This window comes from Daldinia caldariorum (genome assembly GCF_022478825.1).
Source record: "Daldinia caldariorum strain CBS 122874 unplaced genomic scaffold F4812scaffold_3, whole genome shotgun sequence".
NCBI classification, from domain to species: domain Eukaryota; kingdom Fungi; phylum Ascomycota; class Sordariomycetes; order Xylariales; family Hypoxylaceae; genus Daldinia; species Daldinia caldariorum.
This window is the reverse complement of record NW_025953039.1, coordinates 1,738,136-1,762,886: the sequence shown is the minus strand read 5'-3', so window position 1 is coordinate 1,762,886 and position 24,751 is coordinate 1,738,136. Positions and strand designations below refer to the sequence as shown.

The following is a 24,751-nucleotide window of genomic DNA, read 5'->3' as shown; positions in this document are numbered from 1 at the left end:
TGACAGAGAATCTAGGTAGCTTTCACAGAATTACCTACCTATCCACCTAAGACAATGACGTTATAGACTTAAATACTACCAGCCCTGTGTAATGCCATCGAGATGTGCTTAGGTATTATCGCGCAAAGGACGAGTTCCGAGAGGTGAGAATATATCGATCTTCCAACTATCACTCCTATTGGATGCGTAAAATTGTGCGAATTGCAATCTGTCCGCGGATAAGTCCCGCGATTACTTACTTCAGACGGAGGAATAATACCTCAATTTAACGCCGAGAAAGGCTATCAAGACATGGCATGACTGTCAAGTTATATGTGGTTACCTAGCTATAGCGGATGTAAGGGCGTGTCGAGTGCCCCTCATGAGAGAATTCCAGACTGATTTGCATGTCTTCGTTAACTGTACGCAAGCATATTATCAATAAGGGATGAGTATATAGATTGCTTACTGCGGTAATGGCTCACGTCTCCTTGCTTGACGACAGAAACAGCATTGACCTTATCGTGTATAATATCGCATCGCACCAATCTCGGAAAAGAAAAGGGAAGGCTTGAGAGGAAACTTTGTAAGACCCTTGACACCTCGATGCAACCCTCGAATGATAGCATCCTGCTGCCGTAACATCTACCTCAAGGAGACTTGGGACGCACGACAGGGCTGAATGATGATGGTGGTACAATAAGGGTCAATAAGGGTCCTCATAATTTTCGTGGCTCTGACCTCTTTTTACATCCGACGAGTCACAGAAAGTAGGAAGTTGCACCAACGCAAAGGAATAGGCTGGGAGTACCGGCCCGCGACGGCCATTGGCGTTCGCAGGAAGGCTAGCCGTATGCAAGAAACCCATGCGATGACTTGGAGTTACTGTATCGCACTGCAGCGTACCACCTAGGTAACAAGCATGCACCTTTTGTGAGCGGCCTTGCATATGCTGGTGCCGTACGTCTTATACGTAGGTTGAGATATGACTCGAAACTTATGTGTTGAATTAATTACCCAATGGTTCCTACAGGTCCTTGAAACAGAAGACGATGTCCGTACGGGTTCATATAGATCTAATTGTAGGATATCGAATATAAAGGCTGTTCTAGATCAAATATCTAGGCGCTGTTCGTGAAGTTTGGGTTAGAAGAGTTCGATTTTTGGTTGATCAAGTGAGCAGCAGTTGGCTTAGCTCCAAAAGTTAGCCGCCAGGAAATTTCCGGTGTCGGGCATAGCGTAGATTACAGCTCGCGCTAGTAAAAAATATCAGCATGTGAACCGTAGCGATGGATTATATGTGTCATGCATTCGCAAGCCGCAGGACGACCATGAATGTCTCGATCAACATTTCGACATGATATATGGTTTATGTGTTAGTACGTAGTGAGATGAAGAACTCGGGTTTCACATAATAGAGATCTCCGAGTGTCTGAGATCGCTTGAGAATCAGGTGTGACGCAGTGTAAAACCACGCGGTAAATAATTAAATCGTCGGATGAGAGTTGTGAGGTTGACCATTTCGAGAGGAATCTAGAAAAATAACAGTATACATGATGTAGGAAGAAACGGAGTGGATCCGAGAGGCACAAGGAGGGGACTAACCCTGCAAAGTTGCTAGCGCTTTTTGCCCCGCCATTAGCGTAAAAGAGATAACTCAATTAGGGAGTGGCTGAAAAATTTGGGCGGATTGATACGTCTATGCGTAACTAGAGTCGAAGCGATGCCGCAAGTACGACAGGGAGCAAGCTTCAAAAGGTTCGCCAACCCCACATACCGCTCACAATCTGTATTAAATGATTGGCCAGTTTTGTTGACCGCAGATCTCAAGGTCCTGGATTCCATGGGTTCCATCATCTACAGAACCCTGGCCCTAGCATCGAGATGTTATTCCATCTTCAGTGCAACGCTTTCGCATTTTGCGTTTTGCATTGTGCAGCGGGGACCAACGAGGGATGACAGGCGTGCGTCTGCAACTTTCGAGAAGATAACTTAAGACCTCGAAAAATGTGATGGTATGGCGTGGAGATACGGAGGTATGGATGTAGGTAAGCTATCCACAGTTTATCACATTTTAGACCGCCGAAGCCGATTTTGTTATTTATTATGTACCCGATCTTTGCCTTGCTGATCATCTCGGCCATTGCTCGGATAACCCATCTGGTTTCTACCACATACTACCTACCTTATGTAGTATATACTGTAAGATCGACATCCCATCGACGCGAGTAAAGGTGTCCATTTTCCTTTTATTTAATAGTTGGAAAAGGTCTGTGTGCAAAGTGTAAGAGTAGAAAAAAGATCGGAGTTTATTACAGTAGGTTAGTGAGTTGGATTTGGTTGAACCAGTTAATCGTAAGTTGTGGATGAAGCGGGTGGAACTGACGATGGAGATATGTTATCAAGACAGGTAATCAAGATAGGTATGGTAATACTAAAATACTAGAATAAATGAATAACAGAATGATAATATCTTGGTAGACAACGCTTGGCGGACGGAGTTTCCTCAACCTCTCACTAATAAGGTTACCTCTTATAGACTGCTCCAGCAGGTCCACAGTTGAGGAACGTTAAAAAACCATTGTTTAGCGCATCTCCACAATTATTTTTCCAACAACCTCCGATTCATAGTATAATTCTCTGATGCCGTCCTCCTTGTTTAATCTTCTTCTCTGCCCACCCTACCTTACCCTAGGTACCACTTCCTTCCTCCTCATGCAGTAGCTGCACATGAAAGTTCATTTCATTTATCATATTTCCCTCGCATTAAAATATTGTTTCTAAACATACGTGTCGACGAAAATTCGGAGACTTCACACCTATCTACCTCATATTCGTTTATACGCCGTTACTACTACCCTCCTCTATCGGTCTCACAAGCGTCTAGTGGCGTAGATAAAAAGAAAAGAGTCATCCGAGAAAAAAAAAGTCTTCTCGCGAAAGTAGCCTCGCTGGTGGAAATAGAAGGAATTGCCTGCCGCCACATCACTTGACGCTTCTCTTCCTGTTCTAGCATCTGCCAGCTCAAGATCAAAGTGCCAAGTGTTGTGTCCGCTAGCCGTAAGATTGATACCAAGCCACGAAGCAATGGTCCTAACAAAGCAGAGATCACCTCGAAACCCCGATGACTTCCCGACTGTTCAGCTATTTTTGTTAGCTATCGTTCGTCTAGCCGAGCCCATCGCCCTCACCTCCATCTTTCCGTATGCCTGGGCTTTAGTCAAGCGATTTAAAATCGGCAACGAGCAAGATGCCTCGTTTTACGCTGGCCTCCTTGTATGTAAATCTCATATTCGTAGAACACGTAGATGGCCATTACTAACTCTTTTAGATCTCCTCATTCGCCCTCGCTGAGGCGCTAATGGGGATGTATTGGGGAGGACTTTCGGATAGAATCGGTCGAAAGCCCGTCCTTCTCGTAGGATGTGTTGGCACTATGTTCAGTATGGTTATGGTAGGGTTTGCTACCAACCTCTGGATTGCTTTGATCGGTCGAGCACTCGGCGGACTTCTGAATGGAAACATTGCAGTTATTCAGACCATGGTTGGCGAGCTAGTCACCAAACCTGAACACGAGCGTAAGTTAAGCTATCGTTTTCAATACAAATGGCTAAAAAAACAAAATGCTAATGTCGTAGCTCGCGCTTATTCGGTCATGCCGTTCGTCTGGTCCATTGGAACAATTATCGGGCCAGCAATTGGAGGAATGCTAGCAGACCCCCATGAGTCTTGGCCTGAAACGTTCCCTCAGGGCACCCTATTCGCAAACTTCCCCTATCTCCTCCCTAACCTCTGTTGTGCTGCTCTTCTAATGATTAGCATTTGTTTGGGGTATTTCTTACTTGAGGAAACGCACCCTGATATGGTTCCGCGGGTAATGCTACCCGATGACACCTATGTTTCCGACGAGACTCCCCTTATAGAGACTTCAGATGCTATCAAGCAACCAGCAGTCGATCTACGTTCGGAGACGTACGGAACTTTCCGGGGTAGGGAAAGCGGTGAATTTAACCGTGATGTGATTTCCGCGAAAGCACCAGTAAAGAAGGGCGAATTCACCATTTTCACCAAGCGCATCGTGGCTCTGGTCATTTCGCTTTCTATCTTTACTTATCACTCGATGACTTATGACCATCTCCTCCCCATTTTCTTCGAGGATGACAAAGTCCCTATCAACCACGCCCCAGATGAGGGTTTTCTCTCTAAATTCAATCCCCTTTACTCGCCTGGTGGCTTAGGTCTTTCCATGCAGTCCGTAGGGTTTATAATGGCTGTAAATGGAGCCATTGCACTCTTCGTTCAAGTTTTCGTCTTCCCCTTAGCCGCCGAGAAGATCGGCGTCTTTAGGCTCTTCATTATTGTCAACGTCCTCCATCCGATTGCCTACGTTATTGTCCCTGCACTGGTCCATGTGCCAGACTCGATCCTATACGCCGCGATTTATTTTTGCTTAAGCGTCAGAAATCTTTTCTCTATTATCTTGTATCCTCTACTGCTCATCCTTATCAAGGATGCGACCCCCAGCTCGTCTGTACTTGGCAAAGTAAATGGTCTAGCAGCTAGTGCTGGAGCAGCTTGCCGTATGATAGCCCCGCCTGTGGCAGGCTATCTCTACTCAATTGGGTCGCAGATTGACTGCACCGGTCTCGCATGGTACGGAAGTGCTCTTGTTGCCGTAATTGGCGCTTTTCAGTGTTTTTCAGTTAAGCGAGAACGGAATGAAATTGTCTCGGAGGAGACGGGACCAATGATTAAGGACAATCATGTTACCGTTACGACCACTGAGATGAATGAGGACGAGCTATGAATCCTCTAGCAAGCGTATCGTTATATACGCAGCTACAAGCCATGAAATATTGGCTATCTCTAAAAGACGGCTTTTGATGATTTATGATACGTTTCGGGATGTGGATGTACATGACCACGGGGTGGGTTAACGAGGAAAGGCATCATTTGGGGGGATTAACTCGGCGTTTTGGAGTGAGGTTCGAAAAAAGGCATGAAAAAAAATAAAGGGGTTAGCTTAGGTATGTGACGATATCCTCTGACGCGCGTTTGGATAGAGATGGCTTGTACTACCGGTTCACTTTCACCTTATTCCGCGTGATTTGTCTTGGGGTTTATTTAGTCTTTATATCTTGAGTAATCTCTAAAATAGTAATATACTTATTTGGATTTGTATATTTTGCTTGTTTGAATTGTTGGTGTTAAAGGAGTTAACCAGAAAGAGGTAGGCTTATCAGATCTAACAGGCTTCTGTGCAATATAGTCTAGACGCTCTTTCTCTCATTTGCCGTATGAACTACGTCAGTTGCATACGTTTTTTATATTTAGAGGAATCCTGATATCTACCTAGGTAGGTAAAATATCTATCTCAAGTACAACCTATACTTACCATGTAGGTTTCACCTATGTAGGTATGTAAGGATCAGTTGAGCCTCAAAGTGTGGAGGAGACCCGCAATCCCGTCCCAAACGTCGTCCTCCCGAAGCTTGCAGATCCAGCCGGGCCGCACGCAGGTACCCGATAAAAATGGCCGATTGGATGCTTTGGGGCTTGGGAATGGGAAAGCGTAGCCCTACGGGGCTGTTAGGACGATGTCGTGAGATGGGCGGCGGTTGACGTGCTTCGCGGAACCCTAACTTAAGACTTAGGTACTTTTTCGGTCTCCACTCTGCGTGTCGTCAACTGCCGTTTTGGGACGACTAGCGCTGATTTGCGTTGATTGCTTGATTGCTTGATTGATTGCAAGTGAGCCTCGATCAAGTCCTAGATTGGCTTAGGATGAGGGGGACAGTTGGTGTTGTAGGTTGTTTGGTGAAGTTCGGATAGGAGGAATGTCGAGGTTAGGATAATGCTTATAGAGGTGCTAAATTGTCGTGCGACATGATTTTACTGTAACTTAGGTACCTACCTGGTACTTAGGCTAATTTACTTATATGCTTTTACTTTATGAAAAGAGTTGGTTAGGAAATAATGGATTAGAGATACACTCTTGAAGCAACATGGTATACAATTATGGTATGCTCTGCCTTAAGACATATGGAAGGGGGTTTCCTTGGAAACATAACACATCTATAAAATTATGATTACGAAACTAACCCGCAAGTAGTCATGGTGAAGGCACAGACATCAAGAACAAAGATCAATTATATGTCATGAAGTCAATGGCGACTAGCCTTCTCTGCTTTTATCGAGAGAATATTACAAAAGTCTAAGGTGGTGTCTGAATCCAGTACCGGTTTGTTCTTCCCTCCCAAGGGATTTAATTTGTTCATGAAAACCTTTATGTCCGAATATCCCTTGCTCAAGTATGGCTTTTCCTATGCCTCCAAGAGTACATGCAGGCGACCCCATCCTTGAAAACCAGCGTGGCCGCCTCATAACGCCGATCACCATAATAGCCCTTAAATGAAATAGTGGTGGTCTGTCGTCGATGTCACCATTCATAGCGCGTAGATAGCGGCCATGATGGCTCCAAAGGCAGCGGCGAAAGCGCCTGACTGCAGACCTCGGGCGCCACTAGCGGGAACGGTAGAGGTGGAAGCCGGAGGCACGGTGAAGGTACCATTAGTACCCGAACCAGAACCTCTGGATCCTGTACCAGTCGAGATAGGGCCAATAGCCGTAGGCGTCACGGTAGCAGACTGCTCGCTGGAGATCTGGCCACTAGGCACACCGCCGGGGCTGCCACCGGAGTTTCCAATAGCGCTAGTAGTTGAAGCATCGGATCCAGAAGCAGTCGAGGACGAACCACCCTTGCCGGTAGATGAGGGCTTAGCGGAAGAGGAAGAGGAAGAACCAGTGTTGGCTTTGTCACAGCTCAGGTCGAAGAGGGGTGTGGTGGTGAGCTTGTTGCCAACGATACCAAAGCTGGGGCTGGGAGTATCGGGCGCAGCATCCTGGAGGGTGTAGTACCAGAGGTTCGTGTTGCTAGACAGCAGAGGGCAAACAACATCCTTCCAGAAAGTCTCAGCATTGTCGGTAGAAGCAATAGATTGTCCAACAGTCTTGCCGCTGACCGGGTGGCCCGTCTCGGTAATCCAGACCTTCTTTCCACCAGCGGCTTTCTGAGTCTTGTCAAGAGCGTCTTGGAACAGAGACTTTGACTTGGAGATGTCATTGGCCATAGTATCCTGGAAGTAAGGATACGCATCCATGCCAACCCAGTCACAAGCGTCGATAACGGCCTGATTGGAACCGTTGTACCAAGCAGTCCAGGTATCGACGTGACCAATGGGAATACCCTCTAAGCCCGTGCCGGAAATGGCTTCCTTCGTCTCCTTGATGTAGCGAACGATAGTATCGGGACCGGTACCAACGTTGGAACCAGCTGCGATTCCTGCGGGCGAGTTTCGGTATAGATCTTCGCTGCCGACGGAAATACCATCCACAATCTTGGCGAAATCTTCTCCATACTGCTTGATAGCGGCCTTCAAGGCGAGGATTTCGTTGGCGAACGAAGTGTCACCTCCAGAAGCCCAAAGACCAAGCAGAAGGGAAGTCTTAGTCTTGATGGCTGCGGGAATGGCAGAGATAGGATCACTCGCGGTTCCTCCTTGCTAAAGTTACGTGATAAAGTTAGATAACTAGGTACCTAGGTGAACAATTCAACACGAAGCTTTGTTGCTCTTGTTCTTATTTTTATTTTTTATTTTCTTGGTACTTACCACCATGGTGTAGAGACGGGCGCTGGTCCATCCAGAAGTACCCTTCAGGTTTTGAGCGGTGGTGAACTCGTTTTCGAAGTCGGACTGTTGCTTGGCAGCACCTGTAGTAAAGGTAGAGCCATAGTTAAATCCCTGGATCGCCGAAGCCGTGGAGGCTAAGGCAAGAATAGAAGCGATGGCGTGCATAACGATTGAATCTGGTAAATTCTATTAAAAAGAGATATAACTGTTTTGCTTGAGGCGTTCCCGGGTAAAGCTGAGAATGCTAGGTTTTCTCAAGTTAAATACGGATACTCTCCTAAGTTTACAGCTGGTGAATTAGGAGAGTGAGTGCAATGTGATTCGGACTGAGAAGAGAGAGAGTGACGCAGCGAAGCAAAGCGAGTGTAGGTGTAGCCAAGATGGTTACAGACAAGAAAAAGAAGGATGAATGGAAACCAAGAAAAGACTAGGTACTTAAAGAAAGATGAATGAGAGTAGTTCACTTGTCGACGATCCCCTAGTAGCTTATGTGGAATAGGGCATACTAAGTAGGAATATGGATGAAAGAAAAAACTAGAAAGATAGGTGGTGACATGAGATGGTATGATACTTGTACCTCCAACACGTAAGAAAAATAGTGCGTGACTTGTGATAAGTATTTTGTTGTCTGTTCCATTCCTGGCATGAAAGGCGATATCTTGTGATTGGTAATGTAACTAAATGTACTCCATAATGTATCCCCATATATAGTAGGTAATACGTGTGTAGTATACCTATACGCTACCTCGTATATACCTAAGGTCATGTATAATATTGAAGTACCTGATTGAACGAGGTAATGTACGTAAGCTTGTTCCTGAAAAAGACGGGCCCAAACAACCAAATCAATATTTCTATCCAGTGGTACTTTCCAACTCTGAGTGGTGTTCTACAAATTCTAGCCCTTTCTTTAAGTCCTTCCGTACCTGGCCTTGTGTAATGTACCTTGCTTTCCCATCTTGGTCCCGACAGGGTGGAGCCTCTGAGTGGCTGCCGATCGATCCAATCATGAAGGGTTATCCCGTCTTACCCCTGTTGAAAGGCATGGAAACAAGCTCCGAGGTTGTGCTGCGCCCCATCTCCCACGCGGATCCAATCCCCGTTACGTGCTAACCTAAAATCTTTTTTCGACCGATTGTTTTATTGTAACTTCTAAGAATAAACTGTTTACATAGGTACGTAGTACACACTACGTGGACGTGGACGTGGATGTAGATGGAAACTGCGGCGCGTACAACATACCTATCAAATATTTTGTAAATCATTTCGACCAAAGGAGGATTTACTTTCGAAAATATAAACCTAGGTACTTAGGGTAGTTATTTACAAACGTTTATAAGATCTTATGTACATACCTTACATATAGTACTGCTCAAGTTGGCAAAAGTTGGAAATTGAAGGTAGTCAGATGATGACGTGCAGGAAGCTCGTATTAGACCCATTAACCTCACTAACAACCACGATCTCCGTGAGATTACAGTATAGACAGTACAGCATATACTGTAAAGCCTAAGTTCGTGTTGCAATTTACATAATATTATTCGCTAGCGTCCAATGAAGCATTCCAAGCCCTTTACCATAATAAGTCTTTCGAAATTCAGTTTAGGGCTCAGGAGAAAAAGGAGGAAATAAATAAACAAAAATCTACGTACACAACTAAGCAATTTGAAACTTGAACTTGCGTGGCCATGATGCGTAGGTAATCCGCATTTTGCGGGGGCCCCTTACTCTTGCATTGGGTCTTGCGTTCTGTTCCTGCATTAACCAGCTCATTGGGTTGGACCAAAGATGGGCTGAGTCGGCTGACACAGCGGCGTCAGTTCGCAAGCAACTAAGAAGCTAGCAGTTCACATGTATCCCCCCTTTACCAAGGCAGTTCCTCGGTAACAAAAACTGTATAAAATACCCTAGTGTACCTAGGTTAATGTATGTATACCATCTATATATGTAGAGAAGGAGACGACAAGTGGCGAAGAAAGAAAACAAGAAATAAATCAGAGTTATCCATAAGGTTGCGGTAAATACCGTCGTGTATAAACTACAATAGCACCATGTAAGTACAAGACAGGAAAACAGACCGAGCTATCCGGACTCACGGTACACACTAGGTTCTACCACTATAAAATAAAATCGGATATCATCGGATAAGTTTCTACTATAGGTATATAGGCAGATAGGTAGGTTGTCATAAGGAAAACTAACATGCGTTGCGTCGGCTTATGTAGAAACATGGCTTCAATGGTAATTGATTTCAGACAAAAATTAAACCATTTTGACGTCACAAAAACATCCTCTCCATAAGTGATCTCTAACTTACCTCCTAGGTACCTACCTCTAAAGTATGCGTGTGGATGATCCGAAGAGGCGTCAGAAGCAAATTAGACATGACTTTAGAAGTTCAATATTCTGCCAACTACCTAACTCTATGGTATGAGGGTATCAAAGTTATGCATAGCGTGCCACATTCATTACATAGGTACGAAGCAAGGGACATACGTAGTTGTTGCCCTTGTTTCCTTATTTGGATAGCGCAAGCTTTCCGAGACCACAGTCTACGGTCTAGACCCAACTCGAACACGACTCCAGTCAGCCAACCTAGACGAATCCCCTAATACCGCGTAGGCCAACCGACTTCTTTTTCTCCTTTTCCTCCTTCTTTTCCTTCTTGTCTTTGCGAAGGTTTTGCATACCTCCTAGCAGAGTTAATATATGCTCGTTACATTTAGTGCTAGATTATACAACGATACTCACCTCGTCCGAAATATCGCTCCGTATTGGGGCTACCTTTGCCTGTTGTAGGTGTATCAATCAGCGGCGTAGACGGTCGCCGTCCCTGGCTTTCTGGGCCAATATTGTACGGCTCGAGTGGCGGGGTGGCATTGTATGATGTCGGTTCAAACACATCTTGCTCAGATAACCCGCGCTGTTGGTGTTTTCGACGTGTCAATGGGCTACCTGAATCGGAAGACATGTCAACCTCCGGGTCGGTGAGCGGATGAGCATCGGGCTTCGAGAGGTTGGATATTGTAGACTGCAATTCAAGTATGTTTGCTTGCAAAGCCGTGTTCTTCTTCGTGAGCTCTGCAATGCGGCTCTTGAGTTCTGTCTGCTGCGCTCGGCTCGTCCCTAGAGCATTCTCAAACTGCACCTTCAAGTCTTCAGAATTGCGTCCTGTATTGTTCTTGAGCAGATCCTGAAGCTTGGCATTGAGAGCGGTAATTTGCGACTGATATGTGCCGTGTATTCTCTGGATATCAGATTCGCAGGCTCTAAGCTTTATCTCCAACGCCTCAGCTCGGCTATCCGCTTGTGCTGCGCGCGTTACCATAAGTTGTCGTTCTGTCTCCTTAGCTTGGTAATTTCGTTCGGATTCTGTCAATCGTTCTACATCTTTCCTCAACCTCTCCAGCTCGCTTACGCTGATCTCAACAGATTGCATGTTTTGCTTGAGGCCTAGTTCTCTAACTTCAGCCTCGCAAACTAATAGACGCAATTTCTCTGCCTCGCGTTTTGCCGCATCTAACTCGGTTCGTAAAGTATCCCCTTCCGCGTTCCACTTCTTCTGTTCTTCACGAAGCGCTCTCAGCTTGGCAGTGAGATCAGCTTCCCACTTCTTCGAGAGCATGCGGCTCTTCTCGGATTCCTTTTTCGCTTGTATTTCTGATTCTTTAGCGTTCTTTACTTGCTGTCTAAGCTGGCGATTCTGTATGATTAAATTCTGGGTTTCGGCCTCGCTTGCTGCTTCTCGAACGTGCCGCCTTCGCAACACGCCCATGTGAGTGAGGTGCTGCTGCTTCATAAATCGCTCAAACGTTAGGTCATTGTAGAGCATTAGTAATTGGCGCTGCAAATGTGCTATCTGAGCACTGTTGCCTTCGGTTGGAGACTGAGAAGGGTTAACTTGTTGTGAATTTAGCTGGAGTTGTGATCCCGGAATGTCAGAAATAGATTCATGGTAGCTCAACGAAAGAGATGGGACGCTGTCATTTGGCATGGATTGATGTAGCCCGGATTTGATGGCTTTATTAGAATTTAGCAAGTCTTGGAGATGAGTTTGTGAAGCAGACGGGACAATTTGACGAGATAGGGTCGGACTGTCATTACCAATTCCGAGTGGTTTAGGTGAAGTGTCTCGATTTGAGTGGTGGCTGCTTATAGATGACTGGCGTAGCACGGCGGATTGTACTTTACCACTCGTAATAGATTCCGTCAAAGTTGACCCAGTATTCCGCCGATTATCTCCTTCAAGAGGACTGAACGCCGGGTTACTGAAATGATAAGAGCCGCTCAGCAGTGCAGATTCATGGCTGCCCTTTTCAGGCTCGTCTCTTTCATGTACGCTATGATTCGCCTGCGTGATGTCTTGAGTAGGGAATGCCTCACTTGAGCGATAGAGCGCCACGCAGTCTGCTACGACTTCAGCTGGCTCACTTTTGATCCATCTTCCAAAGTCGGTTTTCTCTGAATCAATAGTGAGAGTATAGAAGTTCTCATGGAGCAGATGGCATTGCCGAAATCTTTCAGACGCGTGACGTATTTCGGTAGGTTGAACCTCAATATCATCGGCATCGGGGACATCCGCATGTCGAAGGTATCGCTGTGGCTTCCGAATATAATCCATAAAGTTGATAGGGTAGAGGCCGTAGAGCACTGTGAAATAATAAAGGAGTTGTGGAATGGTTGTGTCGTCGAAGTCGGACGAATATGAGAGCCTTTCCCAGGCGAGAGTATCAGGGGACAACCTTCGATCTGGATCTACATCCGCCACCGTTTGAGCGGACAATTCTCGCTCCCAAAAGAGCAACCTCGCATATATGTTAAATAGCGTGGGCAGGTGAGGAACGAGAGAACTTGGCATATGAGGTAGGATCATGGTCAACGCGGTCAAAGCTAGGGATACAATAGTTGTAGACGTATCTAGCTGAAGACAGTTGATTAAACTATTAAACAATGGGGTTTGCAAGATAAGATGTAGATGCGGCGGTTGGCTCTGTACGAAAATACCCAGAAACGACAGAGCACGGGCACGGTACGTTTTCTTTACCACGTAAAGGTCAAGAACAGTCAAGAGATCCTAACCTTACTTAGCAAGATGTTTGGGGTCCGGACAGAAACACGAGTACTTACTTTTGGACGTCTTTTCCCGTAATGCAGCAAAGTCTTTCGCAACTGCTTTTCTTTGAACTCCGTCATTACATCAGGGCCTTTCCCGATAGCTTCATATTCATCAAGCCACAGCAGTAAGATACGTTCTGCAAGTTGAGGAGCACCACCACCAGTGGGTGAACTAGGGTCATCGCCATCATCGGCAGTAAGGACGTCCAGAAGGACACCCTCTACTTCAGAAGCAAGACCTCTCTCTTGATCCAGATGGTTCAGTACTAGAAGTAGTAAGTCAAACCATTGGAAGATCTTGCTCGGCTGTCCGATTATGGGGCGTAAACGGCGAAGGACGGCAACGAATGCTGTATATCGAGACGGGACCTGAGCGACATCTTTATGGAATAAAGAAAGCAATTCATCGTTGACCTTGTCGGCTATACTTTCGTCGAACTTCTCATGCTTGTTTAGGTAAGCCTCGATAATCTCAACGATGTCGTCGGGGAGCGGGTATTTCGCGGTGGGTATGAAATTATGTATGGCTTTCGTGAGCTCCTTAAACGACCTAAGAGGGTGGATAATATGTTAGCGCGTGGGAGATTCTATTTGATAGGTTAGATGTAAAGGTTAGACAATAGTGACTCGGTGTCTGGAGTAACAAAGCTGGCTTGGTTACTTTGGACGAGACTCTTGGGTGACGAAATGGACGACATTGACGTACGGAGCTGAAGACATGGACGACCGAAGCCCCGAATGGAGGAGCGGTTCGAATGAAACAATCTGTCGGTTAGGTTAGGTAGGGATCAATGAGTGTTGACGAAGTAGACTTCCGGATCAAGAATGCGCATAAGTAGAGCTGCAAGTCCCGCAGAAGCTTCAATCGAGTTCCGAGGAGGGTTCCTTGGGACCTTGGGACCTTGGAACCGTAGGACCGTGGGGACTTGTGTCAACCTTGGTTTCATTCAAATCTTGTAGCAAATCAGTTTTTGGCGAGCTCCGTTGGTGGGTCCATCCGATCCGTTTAGAATTGCTTGAGACCGCTTTAAGCCTGCAGGTGCCGTAGTGTACAATGAGTGCAACCATCTAAACTTACATAAGGTACCTACCTAATCATGTACTCTAGGTACCACCTTAGGTACTATCTGGGCATACACTAGGTAGGTAATGCCCACGAATCTTTATTTATTGATTCGGCGTATTAACGCACATCTAAATACTACCTATAATACTAAATAATGACTCTACCTTATGTACGGATTATCTAAGGTACATAATGTAATGTATGTCGGCCCAAGGCGCTACATTAAAAAGTATTATTCGTCCAGTACCTAGCTAAGGTTAGATAGAGGTAGGTAATAAGATGGGATTAAGATGGGGAATTGAACGCACAAAATAAAATAATTCTCGACGAATATAATACGTATTTGCTCATGTTTCAGTTATATAGATATTCTTAGGTACAATACATGCATCTACCTCCTAATCTAATGCACTTCAGCCTGGGTGGTCCTCGAAGGCTTTGGCAACTGCAACAAAAAGCCCTGATCATGTGGCCCCTCTTTGAATTTTAACTTCGGCACTGTATTTCCTACAGTGAGAGCGTGACCACTTTAGATCCATAGGGAAAGGCCGATCCCTTGGGTCTCCGCACCCTAGACAGCGGCTTCGAATCTGGGGGAGGGGCAGGAGAAGGAACGATATACATACTAGTACCTACCTACTGCTCATTCTGAATTTTGACAATGTGGGGTAGTTACCTTCCAATACCTACAAGCTCTGCCTAGCCCCTCCCCAAGCTCCATACCTAGGTCCTACGTAACTCTCCGGCGTGGGCAGGTATTGAAAAGCTGAAGCCCCTCAAGCCCCTCAATCACTCCATCCATCAGCCCATAGGTTCAATTCCTCGTTCAATTCCTCGCTCGATTCGTCTGGCCATTCTCATTCAACTTTCTTCTCAATTCCCTCAAAGGAAAATAGTAAAAACAATTTAAACAACTTAAGCAACAAAGCAATTGACCTCATTTCCTTACATCGTGATTCAATATTAATCAATTGTGCGCACCTCCAATACATCTTGTCCTTCCCTCTCCCTCTCTCTCTTCATCATAGGCAATCTGCATTCCAATTCCAATACGTACCTACACACACTCTACCTTTCTCCCCTCATATATCTTTAGACCACGTTGCAAATTATTTTTCAACCATGGCGCACAAGAGCTCTGCGGTGGCCGACGAGCCTATTCAAGTGCTATTCGCACTTCAACACAAGTTCGACTTGATGGACTTTGCAGGCACCCTCGAGGTTCTCGACTGGGCTCGCCACGATAAGAACGATGAGAGTATGTTAGCTACCTAACCTAGACCTAGCCATGCATGCATTTCTGCCCAGTCTGCAAACCGCCTCTACTTTACTTGTATGCTAAGAGAGGCCTTGTCTGTAGGTACTAAAGCTTTCGATTGCACAATTGTTGCCTCGGAGAAGACGGTGTTATCACAACAAGGTGTTATCGTTAACTCCCAGATCACCTTCAAGGAAGCCCATGAGCGCCTTGATGAGTTCGATGTTCTCATTGTGGTGGGCAGCGTCGATAGCGACGCCATCCTAAAAGAGCAATCCGAACCCATACCCATTATCGAGGCTTTCGCAGAACTTCAGAGGAAGGACTACACTCGAGAGCGCACACTGATGTCTGTCTGCACTGGCGCTCTATTCCTAGCCGAGGCAGGTATCCTGGAAGGCTTGTCTGCCACTACTCACGCAGACTACATTACCAAGTTCGAAATCGTCTGCAGCAATGCGGCTCAGCGCGACCTGCAAGAGCGAACCGATGTCGTAGAAGACGCCCGATACGTCGTCAACAACCTTCGCTTCGAGCTCGGAGACGAGGATGAGAATCCCTACATCCGTCGCAAGTCGGACGCTGGCCGACGCCCCTCTGTAGCTCGGTACGTTTTGCATTCAAGTATGAAGTTTTTACACTTGCTAATAAGTTATGCAGAAAGGGAAGTGTGTCATACAAGGGATCGAACGGACGCCGTGAGTCCATTGCGCGCCGCGCCGCAATGCGTCTTGGGGGGCTTCGGGTCATCACGACGGGGGGAGTATCTGCTGGCATAGATGCAGCTCTGTATCTAGTCAGCATTCTGGTCGATGACGATGCCGCGAATGAAGTTGCACGATTCATGCAGCACGAGTGGGTTAAAGGTGTTGTTGTTGATGGTATTGACGTTTAAGAGAGAAGAGTTTAATACGGGAACGGGCGGGCTAATGCATATGCGGACGTGTCAAAATCTTGCTGGACACTTGACGAAAGGAGTAAAACTATTTACTTTTTCCTTTTTTTAAAATCCAAAAAAAAGAGGACCTGAAATTCATATTCGCGTTGTTCCAAGTTCAATTCAATTAGATTCTCATTTTCGTGAGTAAAGATGTGAAGACAGGTAAAGTACCTAGTTAACTCACTTATGAAATTTACAGTGGGCATTCCCGTCTTGTATAAGTCATGCAGGGACAGCAGATTGGAACTAAGCGAATTGGGTACCCAAGTACCCAGTACCCATCTGAATGGAAGAGGTGGGTCCGCGAAGTCGGAATTTTCACCTGCCGATTCAGAGGGCGAATCAATTGAAGCCCGCCGTAAATTCAAGTTGTTGATATTGTAGACAGTTTAATATTTAATATACTTCAGTATATCCTCCTTCCACTGTCGCTATCGAGGCACAATGGCGACAAAGTACTTCCGGATAGGGAAGAAACAAGTCTTCTTGTATGCGCATCCGACATACCTAACTAAGGTAACCATTTCTTAAGAATTTTTTTGTAGCTGACATTGGGTCCCAAACTTTAGACCAGATCAAACGATTGCCTTCATTCGACCGCGGGAGAATCAACCGCCTAACTTCGCAACCTTCAGGGTGCCTCTGACGTTCAACAAGCTGGACTTCCGCGACTACCTACTGCACGCGTACAATGTGCCGGTGCTGGGCGTGCGATCGCAGCTGACGCAGCGCCGGCCGCGCCAATCCAAGATGCACCACCGCATCTACCGCCCCCCGCCCGTCAAGACGATGACGGTGGAACTGCACCAGCCGTTCGTATGGCCCGAGCCCCCCGAGGACAAGAGCCCGTGGAACCCGCCGATGCTGGAGAAGCGATACCAGCATAAGGAAATGCAGGAGAAGTGGCAGAAGGAGGCGCAGAAGACCGGCAAATTCCCGCTGAGAGACGAGCAACCCAAGATGGAATCTAGTCTTGCGCTCAGGGAGGAGGCGAAGAGGTTACTGAAGGACGGAAACTGGGAAAATCACAGGAATTTAGACCCGAAGTTCACGGAGAAGAAATAAGGGCGGATCATGGTGATGTAAGAAAGAAAAAAACAAAACAGTAAAAACTTGAGTTTTTCAAGTATGGAGGGGAGGGGGAAAAGGATAATGGCGAAAGACTCTTATTCTGTAGGCATGATAGAGGATGAGAGTACGACTATGGGAAGACCCCGGACCAGATTTGCATGTACAACACACATTGGACAGCGAGCAGAAGACAATGCTTGCTTGATGCTATACCTTTGTTGGTACGTCATCTGGTATATCTACCCAGTGATGGCCCTGTTGAAAATACAAGACCTCGCTTCCCCAACCCCACCAGCCCGCGGTGAGATTCCTCGCAAACACCTCTAGTGCAATATAATTTTCTGGCAGTAAGCCCTGAAATAAGCGTCTTAGATTCGGCTTTCTTGAGTGGATATCTGGAACCCCCAGAGTCACCTTGTTTGGGATTGGAGTTTTCACCCTGCTGCTTCTCTTCCTACCCAGCAACAACCGCTCCCACGGCTTTCTCCATTGGGCTTCTAAGTCGATGACTGGGTCTCCGGAACTAGTGATCTTCAGCCAGGTCCATTCCCCAACGAGTTCCAGGCCCCATTCAGAGAAGATCCCGTGTGGAGATGTTAGTAAATCAGTGACTGCAGGTTTGTTAGTGACCCATACTGCCACAATGCCGTCTGACTTTAGGTGTGACGCGATGGGTATGTGAGTTAAGAGATCCCTAACTTCTTGCATGTTATACGCAATAGTGTAGCTGTTTTGTTTCCGCTTTACAGATCGACTAGGCCACGGTGGATCAAGAACAATTAAATCGAACATGGGGGCGTCTGCGATAAAGGCTCCTCGCCGAGACTCTATGGTTCCTAAGAGATAGTGTGATTGATCTGGAATGAGAGACTCCGGTATCACGTCGGCCGGCGTGTCCGTAGTTCGCTTCCTCTTTTGCGACTCTTTAATATATGACTTATCATCACACAATTCACCTGCATCCTGTACAACACGCGGCAAACACCATAAGCCTTTGTAGTTCAGCTTGGCCTTTTCAAGTGCTGACCTGACGGCTTCTTGGGTCATCAGTTCAGCTATACTTGCGGAAGGTGTTGTCAACTGCTCCGAGCTTTTCTTTTTGGGCTCGGGTATTTTCCACGGCGTTTCTATCGGACTGCAAGAGATAATACGTTGCTTAGGGATCTGTCCCGGTAATAGTTGCGCCTCTTCAATAGAATGGGGAATGTCTATAAGAACAATAGATCGGTCTGGGCTCTCATACAGCACACAAGATTCAGAGAAATGATACGAATCGGTTTTGGAAGACATGATTCCTCGGTATTCCTAGTGTGCAAAATGCGAACCCAAACCCCTTTAGTCTCTATCTGTGCCGATTTGCCGTGCTTTCAAGAGCCACAATGGGACTTGTGCAATCATGACATGAGCCTTCAACCCCTGTAGATCGGACGAGGCCTCAAAGACATCAACCAAGAAGCATAGACTTCATATCCTGCGGTGTCAATTTCTGGGTTGACTTTGATGACGATGTGCTTCTTAGTCAGGTCGTCCAAGAACAGAGCTGGCTCAAACCCGCTTCGTAAGCTGCTCCACTGAATGGCCAAGACCTACTTTTGATCTTTGGGTAGTTATGGTTATTTGTTCAGAGACAAAGCCAACCACTTGTCGTGCTTTAGGAATATCCCGAACTAAATGCAGCCAATTACAAGTCCAACGAGAGCAGGGACTACAAGCCTACGTCTCGTCAAAGCATAGGTATGGTAAGGAATAAGAAAAAAGGAAACAGCCGCGCGTGAGTTGGGTCCAATCACAACCGATGTGTTGGGTAACTTGTTAGAAATGTGAAGCGTTTACATAGTAGCGCTAGTAACGGCAGAGCGGCAAAGCTGATAAAAGAAAAAAAAGAATTTGGGCATTATCAAAGTGGGCCCTCTCAGGGGTTTTGTGCTGCCAAGTCATTTAGAGCAGGCGCCTCTGACATCACTCTCTTAATTTTTTGTTGTAGAACCATAAAACTCGCGCGTCCATTGGATACTAGAGGGAGGGAGCACACCCAAGTGTGGAGAGGTCTGCAGATATTCTGTATCACTAGTACCACTCAATAGTAGCGGTACCTGAAAAATGACTTGCTTACGCTGTTTATGACGCCGTATTTTCTGTACCTGAAACCTGTTGTGGTACTTGGTTAATGTTTGTCATATATCAGGCAGGGTTTACATACTAATACATAGTAGGGAAAGTTGACGCATCGCGCAAAGTCCCATCAAATCGATAGAACTTCTAAATTCAATCTAACCGCCGCTTTCTCCTTGTCTATGAATTACCTGTTCTATTATTCCAAATTCTTTTTTTTTTCTTTTTTTCGTAACTATCTCGACTTCAACTTCGATAATGTTGTTGTTGTTCCTCTCCCTTGAATCAATTCCCACACATTTATTCCTACCCGTAGATATTGTCCTGTTCGTTCAGTTCACAATAAAACTACGATAGTATTCACTATTTACTTCCCTGCGCTGTCAGCGCCACCTACGTTAACCTACAACACATACAATACATACGTACCTCCCAGGTATCTAATCGCTATTGCCATGGTCATTGTCATTGTCGCAATATTAATTTCTCAACACAACTACGAACTTCTTATTAAACTACTTTGACCCTTTACCTATTATTCCACCCTCTCCATTCCTCGATCTAAGTTGTGTATGAAGAAGTCGATATTGTAACAAATATCTCGGGGTACATTTTAGGTCATTACCCGACCTAGAGGCTTAACATGGCGGATTCAGGGGGTAGGCTACGATACTTTTATACCAATTTGTCTTAGATCTGCATATGGTGCTAACGAATTTATCTAGATCAGGGCGGCACAGCCCAGCGTAATCAGGGCATCACTCTGATAGCTTTTGTTACTGCCCTGAACGTCTCGTTAATAGTCTTTGGCGTTCAGACAGGGTTCTTCTTGTTACTGAGAAATAAGCTCTCCAGGATATTGTATGCGGTCCCCTGATCTACCCAAACCTACCTACCTGACCAAACCTTATTCTTTTCTTAAACCGTACGCTAATAAGTTATTTCCAACAGCAAGCCTAAAACATACCTTGTACCAGAACGAGAGCGAACTGAACCTCCACCGAGTAGCCCATGGGGTTTGGTTAGTACTGTATTCCGCTTCCCAGATCGCGAGGTTATTAAGAAATGTGGTCTGGATGCATACTTCTTTCTCCGATACCTGCAGACTTTACTCGTCATATTCATACCTATGGCTGTCGTTATAATTCCGATCCTGGTGCCAGTCAATTACGTTGGCGGACTCAGTCGCAATTTCTCAGCAAATACTTCCGAGAGTCTCAATTCTACTGACCCTCAGGGCGCTGATTATAGCGACCCTAGCGCACCCAAATCTAACATTACCGGTTTGGATACGTTGGCATGGGGCAATGTAAGAAAAGACCAGACTAACAGATACTGGGCGCATCTCATCATGGCGGTCTTGGTTATCATATGGGTTTGTGGCGTCTTCTTCGCCGAACTGAGGGTTTACATCAAAGTCCGCCAGGACTGGCTAACGACCGCCGAACACCGTCTACGAGCTTCTGCGACAACTGTTTTAGTTAGCGGTATTCCTGACAAATGGCTCAACGAGAAGGCTCTCAGAGGCCTCTTTGATGTTTTCCCGGGAGGACTTCGAAACGTATGGCTCACGCGAGATTTGACGCACCTTTTAGAGAAGATCTCTAAACGTGATATGATTCACAAACAGCTAGAGGAAGCCCAGACGGAACTTATTCGGATGGCGAAGAAAGAGCAACTGAAGAAGAGGGAGGCGGATGAAAAACAGGCGCGCAAAGCATCTAAATCACATCGACCCACTAAAGGAGAGAGACAGGAACGCCAAAAGAGGGAAGACGACGCAGCGAAAAGGCAAGCCGAAGGCAACCAAGGCATAAGCAGCGGTGATCGGCACGAGGTCGCACACGATTTGGGCGATGCCGAGGCAGAGGTCAAGACTGAGCATCGCAACGAGGACCAGAGGCCATCTACCGGGCGCAGCTTTGTAGCGAGTGGGTTCTCGAAACTAACTGGCGGATTTGGAAAGGGTGTTGATGTGATGGGTAAGACTGGACAGGAAATACTTGGAGGCGCTAGGAATATTTCGCATGGCATCGATAGCCAAATTGAAACAACAAACGGCTTCGTAGCAATAGGAACGCCACGGGGCCCATCGCCAACTTCCCCCACGCGAGGATCGGATCGTCGTCATGTTCAGCTGCCAGACGAGAAAGACCTTCCCAGGCCGTCAACCCAGAACTCGAATCATCCCGAAGACCGTGTAATGGGGCCCCCTACATCTCAAGCAGAGCATTATCGCAATTGTTCTACGGTTTCCCAGGATACCATACTAAAAGGAGAGAGCGTCGAGATGCAACATTTCGGGAATACCACTCGCAAAGCTGATACCCTTGAGGATATGCAGCAACACGACACCATACGATGGTATCAGTTTTGGAAGCCTCCAGCAGGTGGATACGTGTCACCTGTTCCCCAGGGATACGAAGGAGACGATGTTCCATTCAGGAAGGAGAAGTCGCTCTTAGAAAAAATTAAGCCATTCATTCCGTTTCTTGGTGGTCCGGAGCTTGAGCCGATAGAATACCCCAAAGCCTACAATGAGGAATGGCTGGAAGATAAGGACGGCGGAGCGGAGTGGGAAAAATGGGTTAAGAAATCCAAGCGTCCGACACATCGTCTTGCCATCTTTGAGTGGACTCCTTCCTGGCTACCCGGGCTCCCTTTTCTCAACAAGAAAGTCGATACCATCTACTGGTGTAGGCAGGAATTGGCGAGGTTGAATTTGGAGATTGACATCGACCAGAAGAACCCAGAGCGGTATCCACTGATGAAGTCGGCCTTCATTCAATTTAATCATCAAGTCGCTGCGCATATGGCTTGCCAGAGCGTCACCCATCATATTCCGAGACATATGGCTCCTCGCACTGTGGAAATATCTCCTAACGATGTGCTCTGGGAAAACATGGCTATCAGCTGGTGGGCTGAATGGCTTCGGACCGCTGCTGCAGTGGCTATTGTCGCCGGCATGATTCTTCTTTGGGCGTTCCCAGTTGCCTTCACCTCCTCAATCTCTCAAGTTAGTACGCTGACAGACACCTTTCCCTGGCTAAGTTTCATCGACGAGAACAAAACTATCCACAACATTGTGTCTGGTGTTACTGGTGTTCTGCCAGCCGTTTTGCTTGCTCTGCTTCTCTGGTTAGTTCCGATTATCATGGGCTTCCTTGCTGGCTTTAAAGGAGCCAAGACTGGGGCCCAAAAAACGGAAACGGTTCAGAAGTTTTATTTCGCGTTCCTCTTCGTCCAAGTATTCTTGGTCGTCTCCTTAGCTTCAGGCGTCCTCCAAACGCTTGATTATCTTGCAAATAACCCCACTGGGATTGCGGATCTCTTAGCCGAAAACTTACCAAAGGCCGCCAACTATTTCTTCTCTTACATGATTCTTCAGGCCCTCAGTGTGAGCTCGGGTACTTTACTACAAATCGGAGCTCTCATCAACTGGTACATCCTTGCGAGGATTATGAATAACACGGCCCGAAATAAGTGGTTCACTAATACCAAGCTGCCTGAAGTGAACTGGGGAACAACCTTCCCTGTCTATACCAATTTCGCCTGCATTGCGTTAATCTATTCAGTGGTCGCCCCGATCATTTCCATCTTTGCCATTATCACATTTAGTCTCTTGTGGATGGCAAATAGGTACGCCATGATATACGTGAACCGCTTCACGATTGACACCGGTGGCGTGCTGTATCCACAGGCCATCAACCAGACCTTTACAGGGCTTTACGTGATGGAGTTGTGCCTTGTCGGCTTGTTTTTCCTCGTCAGAGATGAGTTTGGCGAAGTTGCATGCGCACCGCAAGCTATCATCATGATTGTTACGATTTTCCTAACAGGCATATACCAAATTCTTCTGAATCAGTCCTTTGGGCCATTATTTCGATACCTACCGATCACCTTCGAAGACGAGGCGGTTCTGCGGGATGAGGCATTCCGGCGTGCGCAGGAACGCCGTCTAGGTATTGATAATCGCGACGATGATGCGTCCGACAAGGAGGACTCGCCGAGACAGCAAGGTGGGAGCCAGACTAATTCTATGGACGGTGCTGATGACAAGACGGGGCGAGGTAATAAATTTACCAATTTTAAGCCTGTTAAGGGCATTGTCCACGCCGGTACCTGGGCAGCTCGCGGCGGTAAAACTACTTATGATCGTACTTTTGGAATAGCGGAGAAGGGGTTTAAGAATGTCGCCAAATATCGTGAAGAGCGTCGGAAGAAGGATCTCGAAGCGCAGAGGGCCATCGGCGAGGCCCTGTATGGCGGATTTCACGATGAAATTGAGGATCTTATGCCGGAAGAAAGAGACGTACTTGTTAAGCGTGCGTTTATGCATTCGGCCTTGCGTGCAAAGCGGCCAACTGTGTGGATTCCTCGCGATGACTTAGGAGTGAGTGACGATGAGATAAGAAGGACGAGGGAGTTCAGCGAACATATTTGGATTTCCAACGAGGGCACGGCACTCGACAGCAAAGTGCGGGTGGTATACGGCCGTGCCCCTCCAGACTTCTCGGAGCTGGATATTATCACCCTCTAAAGAAAAGAGACAGGTGAATTGAAATGTACATAGAAAACATACGATGGAATGACTAGGTACCTAGTAAGGTTGGAGTTCGTTGCATAGCCGGCGGAGAGATATACCCTATGTTGCATAAGGCCATTAATAGAACTTCCTAAATAGATAGGCCATCTGATTTCTGGATACCACCCGATGTGCTTTTTCTAAACTTGAAAGAGACTCCTTACGGATTGTAACCTCATACAGGGGGAGGGATCATTCTTAATACCTTTGATTATAGGTAGGCTTCTAATCCCTGGGCCCGTACCTAAGTCGCCTTGCTTTTAGCTTGAGCTTGGCCGGAGCTATACACCCTTATAACGGTATGAAATTTACTACCCTGAAAATACTGACACAACATATTCGTACGTGACTACGAAGTGCAGACCACAACGTTATAAGGTATCCCAGATAACTCTAGAATGAATTTGAAGAATTAACAAAGTATACATGTTCATATAAAATAGTTTTGTAAGTAATAAAAGTGAAGTTAGATATTTTGTATTATGAACGGGAGAGCCCATTAGTTCGAATTTAGTTTGACAATACCATGTAACTTCGCCGTTAGTGGCTATTAGGTACCTACACCTATTTATAGAATGTTAGATGCTTAATAAATTATTCTTAGGTACGCTCTGTTTTGCGCACTGTAAGACGGTATAAAATCTGTACTAGGTATATAGATATCTCGCATGTACCTTAAAAGGTTGGGTAGGTATCCAAGTAGATATTATATGCATATCTGCAGTTCTTATAGGCAGATAAATACATCGTGCCTACAGAGCTCATAGAGGTAAAGTGGTAGATAACCGCTTCGCTGCGGAGCCACCCGGCGGGGGGGGGGGGGGGGGGGGGGGGGGGGGGCGGGGGGGCGAGGGGGGGGGGGGGGGGGGGGGGGGGAGGGGGGGCGGGGGGGGTGGGGGGGGGGGGGGGCTGGGGGGGGGGGGGCGGGGGGGCT

General features: G+C 46.5%; 7 protein-coding genes across 7 annotated transcripts; 4 read left to right on the top strand and 3 right to left on the bottom strand.

Annotated features, from left to right (window-relative positions):
• Positions 1–3,066: 3,066 nt before the first annotated feature.
• F4812DRAFT_469256 (MFS general substrate transporter) lies at positions 3,067–5,162 on the top strand (the record flags this gene model as incomplete). Its single annotated transcript, XM_047938861.1, has 3 exons — positions 3,067–3,255; positions 3,311–3,557; positions 3,618–5,162. The coding sequence occupies 3 exons, from the start codon at positions 3,067–3,069 to the stop codon at positions 4,784–4,786; spliced, it is 1,605 nt and encodes a 534-aa protein (XP_047793045.1). The 3' UTR covers positions 4,787–5,162.
• A 1,263-nt stretch (positions 5,163–6,425) lies between these two features.
• F4812DRAFT_456741 (glycoside hydrolase family 17 protein) lies at positions 6,426–7,835 on the bottom strand (the record flags this gene model as incomplete). Its single annotated transcript, XM_047937044.1, has 2 exons — positions 6,426–7,541; positions 7,650–7,835. 2 exons carry the CDS (start codon positions 7,833–7,835, stop codon positions 6,426–6,428), a joined length of 1,302 nt encoding a protein of 433 aa, XP_047793044.1.
• A 2,430-nt stretch (positions 7,836–10,265) lies between these two features.
• Positions 10,266–13,505, bottom strand: F4812DRAFT_456740 (Hamartin protein-domain-containing protein; the record flags this gene model as incomplete). Its single annotated transcript, XM_047937043.1, has 4 exons — positions 10,266–10,363; positions 10,422–12,744; positions 12,798–13,335; positions 13,447–13,505. 4 exons carry the CDS (start codon positions 13,503–13,505, stop codon positions 10,266–10,268), a joined length of 3,018 nt encoding a protein of 1,005 aa, XP_047793043.1.
• Positions 13,506–14,482: 977 nt separating this feature from the next.
• On the top strand, positions 14,483–16,217 carry F4812DRAFT_418763 (class I glutamine amidotransferase-like protein). Its single transcript, XM_047933284.1, has 3 exons — positions 14,483–15,109; positions 15,212–15,716; positions 15,770–16,217. Exons 1-3 carry the CDS (start codon positions 14,974–14,976, stop codon positions 16,002–16,004), a joined length of 876 nt encoding a protein of 291 aa, XP_047793042.1. The 5' UTR covers positions 14,483–14,973; the 3' UTR covers positions 16,005–16,217.
• Positions 16,218–16,313: 96 nt separating this feature from the next.
• Positions 16,314–17,165, top strand: F4812DRAFT_276301 (uncharacterized protein). Its single transcript, XM_047930958.1, has 2 exons — positions 16,314–16,537; positions 16,619–17,165. Exons 1-2 carry the CDS (start codon positions 16,494–16,496, stop codon positions 17,112–17,114), a joined length of 540 nt encoding a protein of 179 aa, XP_047793041.1. The 5' UTR covers positions 16,314–16,493; the 3' UTR covers positions 17,115–17,165.
• A 55-nt stretch (positions 17,166–17,220) lies between these two features.
• Positions 17,221–18,973, bottom strand: F4812DRAFT_276304 (MT-A70-domain-containing protein). Its single transcript, XM_047930959.1, has one exon. It carries the CDS (start codon positions 18,408–18,410, stop codon positions 17,328–17,330), a length of 1,083 nt encoding a protein of 360 aa, XP_047793040.1. The 5' UTR covers positions 18,411–18,973; the 3' UTR covers positions 17,221–17,327.
• A 396-nt stretch (positions 18,974–19,369) lies between these two features.
• Positions 19,370–24,108, top strand: F4812DRAFT_418758 (DUF221-domain-containing protein). Its single transcript, XM_047933283.1, has 3 exons — positions 19,370–19,891; positions 19,958–20,093; positions 20,184–24,108. The coding sequence occupies exons 1-3, from the start codon at positions 19,876–19,878 to the stop codon at positions 23,770–23,772; spliced, it is 3,741 nt and encodes a 1,246-aa protein (XP_047793039.1). The 5' UTR covers positions 19,370–19,875; the 3' UTR covers positions 23,773–24,108.
• Positions 24,109–24,751: the final 643 nt, after the last annotated feature.

What these genes read in the sequence shown, in the direction of transcription:
- F4812DRAFT_418763 (XM_047933284.1), top strand. Translation starts at nt 14,974, where the DNA reads ATGGCGCACAAGAGCTCTGCGGTGGCCGACGAGCCTATTCAAGTGCTA. An exon ending in CCACGATAAGAACGATGAGA is followed by an intron (nt 15,110 to 15,211) that starts GTATGTTAGCTA and finishes CCTTGTCTGTAG; the next exon opens with GTACTAAAGCTTTCGATTGC. An exon ending in CGACGCCCCTCTGTAGCTCG is followed by an intron (nt 15,717 to 15,769) that starts GTACGTTTTGCA and finishes TAAGTTATGCAG; the next exon opens with AAAGGGAAGTGTGTCATACA.
- F4812DRAFT_276301 (XM_047930958.1), top strand. Translation starts at nt 16,494, where the DNA reads ATGGCGACAAAGTACTTCCGGATAGGGAAGAAACAAGTCTTCTT. An exon ending in GGGAAGAAACAAGTCTTCTT is followed by an intron (nt 16,538 to 16,618) that starts GTATGCGCATCC and finishes CCCAAACTTTAG; the next exon opens with ACCAGATCAAACGATTGCCT.
- F4812DRAFT_276304 (XM_047930959.1), bottom strand. Translation starts at nt 18,410, where the DNA reads ATGTCTTCCAAAACCGATTCGTATCATTTCTCTGAATCTTGTGTGCTG.
- F4812DRAFT_418758 (XM_047933283.1), top strand. An exon ending in AATAAGCTCTCCAGGATATT is followed by an intron (nt 20,094 to 20,183) that starts GTATGCGGTCCC and finishes TATTTCCAACAG; the next exon opens with CAAGCCTAAAACATACCTTG.